Source organism: Physeter macrocephalus, chromosome 8 (assembly GCF_002837175.3).
Source record: "Physeter macrocephalus isolate SW-GA chromosome 8, ASM283717v5, whole genome shotgun sequence".
NCBI lineage: Eukaryota > Metazoa > Chordata > Mammalia > Artiodactyla > Physeteridae > Physeter > Physeter macrocephalus.
In genome coordinates, this window is record NC_041221.1 from 42,729,951 (window position 1) to 42,735,262 (window position 5,312).

General features: G+C 40.3%; 1 protein-coding gene across 1 annotated transcript in view; it reads right to left on the reverse strand.

Annotated features, from left to right (window-relative positions):
* Positions 1–1,635: 1,635 nt before the first annotated feature.
* LOC102976573 (Golgi phosphoprotein 3) overlaps positions 1,636–5,312 on the reverse strand; it is a 51,667-nt gene continuing 47,990 nt past the window's right edge. Inside the window, exon 4 of the mRNA XM_007104108.3 lies at positions 1,636–3,041. Coding sequence (XP_007104170.2) covers positions 2,617–3,041 — 425 coding nt within the window. The 3' untranslated portion in view covers positions 1,636–2,616. The remainder of the gene's footprint in view (positions 3,042–5,312) is intronic.

Here is a 5,312-nt window from a genome sequence, read left to right on the forward strand (position 1 = left end):
CTCCACGGCATGTGGGATCTTCCTGGACCAGGGCTCGAACCCGTGTCCCCTGCATTGGCAGGCAGATTCCTAACCACTGCGCCACCAGGGAAGTCCTAGTAACATATATTTCTAACTCTAGAAATTTTAAATCAAATGAAGGGAACATTCATAATATAACTAACTGTACTTAACTGGCTAGAATAAGATGTAAATAGGGCCATAAAGACAATATGAACCAAGAGCCCAGAGGAATAAGAAATTACTTGAGTTTGATGTTAAGGGCACACATCTTTCAAAGGTTAGTTATGACTTTCATTTTTCAATTGTTGTACCAACCCACTGTCTCCCCAATAAATGCCTGCCATAACTTTCACCAGACAGTTTGGGTTTTGTGTTTTCTAATATCACTGGCACGTGGTAGGCAGCCTAAGGCACCAGGCTAGAATTAGCTAGGTTGTGTTTTCCGACATTCTTAAATGACTTTTGGAAATTCAAACTAATAAACACAAAATAATCAATAGCCAAATTTATGTCAAAGCCCATAGAAAACTATAGTTCAAATCCAAGGTTAATTAATTAACTATACTCATAATAATAATTTGTCAGTTATCAAAGAAGTACTATTCCCTGGCAACTCACTAGTCAATTAGGAAGTTATTCGATGTCTCAGAAAACATCTTGGCTATCTATTCTCAAATAATTGTTGGGGCAGGGGAGGGGGATTTAAGATTATTCTAAGAAACTTATAGGTCAATTTCTCTTTACAGATCTAAAAAAACCAGAAATCCCTCTGATGCTGCTATACAATGATTTTTTTCCTCTCATTGGAAATAAATGGTATTAGCAGTTTATAACTTACTGTCTATTGTACTGAAGTCATGCTAATAAGGTTTATCCACACCTTATCCACAATTAAATCTTACATACTGCACCCAATAGAACAAGTAATGCTTATTACAAAGTTCCTGTGACAAATTCCTCAAATCCAAAATATGCTACCTTAGTTTAGTGTTGCTACTAAGAAAGAGAAGAGCCTGAACACAGACCAACCTTCAAATAATGTGTTCCATTTATGACTGGACCTTTCTCATTTATGGGCAATCATTTCTGCCTCAGAGGAAGTAACAAAAAAGGACTCAGACATCATCATCTTTTGATGCAGTTCCCTGGAAAAGGGCAAATCTTGTGTGCCCACTCCAACAAAAATGTTATTCAGCTTTCCTCAGATATTTTTTTAAAATGAAAAAATCCTGTAAGCAGAAAGCTGAACCAGTATGGGTAATATGTAAATGTTGTTTGATACTATTTTGAACACCCCAAAAAAAGGCACAATAAGATAACTGAGTGGTGGGGCTTCCCTGGTGGTACAGTGGTTAAGAATCCACCTGCCAGTGCAGCGGACATGGGTTCGAGCCCTGGTCCAGGAAGATCCCACATGCCGTGGAGCAACTAATCCCGTGTGCCACAACTACTAAAGCCCGCGCGCCTAGAGCCCACGATGTGCATCAAGAGAAGCCACCGCAATGAGAAGCCCGCGCACCACAATGAAGAGTAGCCCCTGCTCACCGTAACTAGAGAAAACCCGTGCGCAGCAACAAAGACCCAACGCGGCCAAATATAAACAAACAAACAAACAAACATAAATAAAGACATTAATTTACTTGTGGACAGAAAAAGATAAAACTGTACTCAAGATTAGTACTGGTCACAAGCCTCTTCTCTACAGAAATGATAAAAATAATAAGACTGAAAAAAATTCCAGAAAGGAGATGCATAGGCAGAGAGTACCACGAATGGCACAGCTCACGAAATCTTGGGACCAATCAGACACACGTTTTCTCTCTCCTTCAATGGTGAGAGGTCTATTTTGCCATCAAATTACAATGACTGTAGCAAGTAAGGGGCACCAGGTGTACAACTAATTAAACCCTGCAAGATACTAAGATGGGCAGTGGTGGCCAGAAGAAGGAACAACTTCTATATAATTCAAACTATATACAGCATAACTGGAATGCAGCCCATCTCAAACTGGCTGTGTGAAACAACTGGACCTTTATGATTTAATAGTTAAAATTATAACAAGTGTAATAATACAACAGATTTACATGGGAAGCAAGATCCAAGGGGCACTTTATATTATTTACTGTGTATTTCAATTTAAAAATAATTTTGCTAAGTATACATCTCAACTGAGGTCTATGTATAAAACGTCCTAATAGATACAGATATTTACCTTTGGTGAGTTAAAGGCCTTTTTGTGACTTCTGTCTGAATTGCAGGCAGAATGCGAGATGTACATGCACATGTGGGAGAAACTCAACCTGAGGTAATCCACAAGATGTGCGTGTGGGGACCCTGGAGGTGCTCTGACAGTCAAAGCACACCAGAGCCCAAACGGGCAACAAGCAATGGAATGCCAGTATGGTGGTGAAACTTTTCTCACAACAGAAAGAGGAAGGCCTCTCGTACCAGCAGAATCCTGCATACATACACAAAAGAAAAAGCCACCCACCATTTCATAAAACAAAAGCCAATTATAGTGTGGGAAGTACCAACTGCAGAAAACCAGAAGTCCCTGGAAGGAAAATGACTGGTTGCCGCGAGAGAAAGGAGGACGCTCGGTTCTGCGCAGGGTCACTTGGTGAAGGCGGCCACCACTGCCCACAGCACCTCGTTGGTGCTGGCCTTCAGACACTCCACCTCAGGGTCTAAGTCCAGGAGCTGCCGCACCCGCTTGGTGGCTAAATCGTACTGCTCGTCCAGGAGGGGCGCGAACGCGTTCTCCAGGACATCCGAGGCGTGGGCCAGGTAGATGAGGGCCAGCAGGCGCTTGTCCATGCGGTGAGGGTCGTTCACCCATTTGTCGAGAACGGCTTCCTGCACCTTCTTGATGAGGCGCTGCTTAATGTTGTTGTTGGTGAGGGGATGTGTCGTCATGTCAAAAAGAAGGAAGTTCTGTTTCTCGGTTGTCAATACGCCCTTTTCTACCAGGTTTTTAGCTAATCGTTCCCGCACGTTTCTTAACTGATAATGCAATTTTAACGGATTCCACGTCTCACCTAAAAGAAAGATTCCCGAAGTTAGAAATGATAGGTATTATCTGCTAATCTTATTAAATTTTGTACTGTTAAAATGAACAGTAACATTTGACCTTTTTTCCTCCAGAGAAACAGAAGAAAATCCAACTATGTTTTCTTGCCAACTAAACCATGAACCCCCTGATGGCCAGGCCTTTGGTTTCTAAGCACCTGGAACATGATTTTCAGGCACAACAGTTACTCAAGCTGAAAGCAGTCTCCAAACCAGTTCCCCTAATGCGGAAATAAGCCAAATATCAATATTAAATTATGTTTGGCTTCTCTCTAGCTACTGTCAAAAAGCAGCCACTAGCAAAATATGAGATTTCTTTTCTGTTAAACACCCATCTGCAACAAAAAGAGAAAAGAATTAAAAAGTTTCCTGATCAATAAGTTATTCCTGAACTGCTACATATACCTGACCTATAAAACTGGGAAAGCCCGTTTAGGCAATGCTATTCTTTGCTGACAAATAATATAAACCTAATTATAGAAGGACAAAACATTTTCATCATTTTAATCTTGTCATCTATGCGTATTTCCCTTTGAGACAGAAATACTTAAAATAAAACCAAGGGACTTCCCTGGTGGTCCAGTGGTTTAAGACTTCGCTTTCCAATGCAGGAGGTGCGGGTTGGATCCCTGGTCGGGGAGCTAAGATCCCACATGCCTAGCGGCCAAAAAACAACAACAAAACACACACACACACACAAAACCCCCAGAAGCAATACTGTAACAAATTCAATAAAGACTTTAAAAATGGTCCACATCAAAAAAAATCTTTAAAAAAAATATATTTTTTTTTCACTAAAATAGTTTTTTTCTTTATAGAAGACTAGAAGGAAATACATCAAAATATTAATCTTGATTATTTGGGGGATTATATGTGACAAATTTTCTTTTTTGTATTTTCCAAATAATCTCCAATGAACGTGTGACTATTTGGGTAATTTGAAAAAAATACTACAGTAACTTTCTAAATTGGGACATGTTAGAGATCAACCACCGGCACCTTTATTATATGCAAAAGCTGAAATTTTTTAATATTGAGAAAAAACAAATTGTACTGTCTACTACAGCAGCCATTAACTATAAAGGGCTATTAAATTTAAATTAATAAAAAAACTCAGGGAATTCCCTGGCAGTCCAGTGGTTAGGACTCCATGCTTCCACTGCATGGATCGAACTCAGGTTCGATCCCTGGTCAGGGAGCTAAGATCCTACAAGCCCTGCGGCACAGCCAAATAAATAAATAAGCAGGGAAAACAACTCAGTTCCTCAGTTGCCCTAGCCACGTTTCAAGTGCTCAATAGCCAAGTGGGGCTAGAGGTTACTGAGCGGACATCACAGAAATAAAACATCTCCATTGTTGCAGAAAGCTCTAGTGGAAAGTGCTGCCTTAAAATACATTAGTATTCAAAATTATTTTGCCATATGACAACACTGAAGAATATGGGGCTATGATTAATTAGTCTTGGACTTGCCTTCTGGACTTAAACAATTAGAAATCTGCATAAAATATATGAAACTGTTCAGATGCTAGTCAAAAGGCAGCCCAGAGCTGTGATCTTTGAGAAAAACCTCCCTGAGCCCTACTACTGCCCAAGCTTAATACCCAAAGGCACATGCCAGACAGCAGAGCAGAACAGAAGACCTCAAGTAGAGTACAGGACTCACACTGTGTAAAAAGGCAGAGATCAGAGCTGGGGGAGGCTAAGGCAGCTGGAATATGCAAGGCAGAGTACTGGAGAAGAGGGGACTATGCAGAATAAGAGCTCTAGAAATCTGCGTGGTGTTCGCGTGAGTCTGGCTAAAAACAAAGCCACATGTGTTATGGTGAGAAACTCCACAAAACAAGGTAAAAAAAAAAAATCAAGAAAAGTTGTAACGTGAACAATTCCAAGAGTTCACAGAGGGCTAGGGAAAATTTGAATGCCAATTAGCCTGAGTGAAAAGGTCTCACTTTCCACCCAGGACATTCAGAAAGGATTCCAGAAGGATCACATCTTAGTAATAGGGCTAAACTAGCCCTTGAGTAAAGGCTACTCCAGACCTGGACTAACAAAGCTTACAAACAAACTGATCCACAAGTAACTTAACTGCCTAGCAAAACAAATTTCAACAGTCTTTAAAGACAAACAAAATTCAGCACACAACAACACAGCATTCACAATGTCCAGCATCCAATAAAAATTACTAGACTTGTGAAGAAGCAGGAGAATGTGACCCAAAACTAAGGGGAAAAAAAAAAAT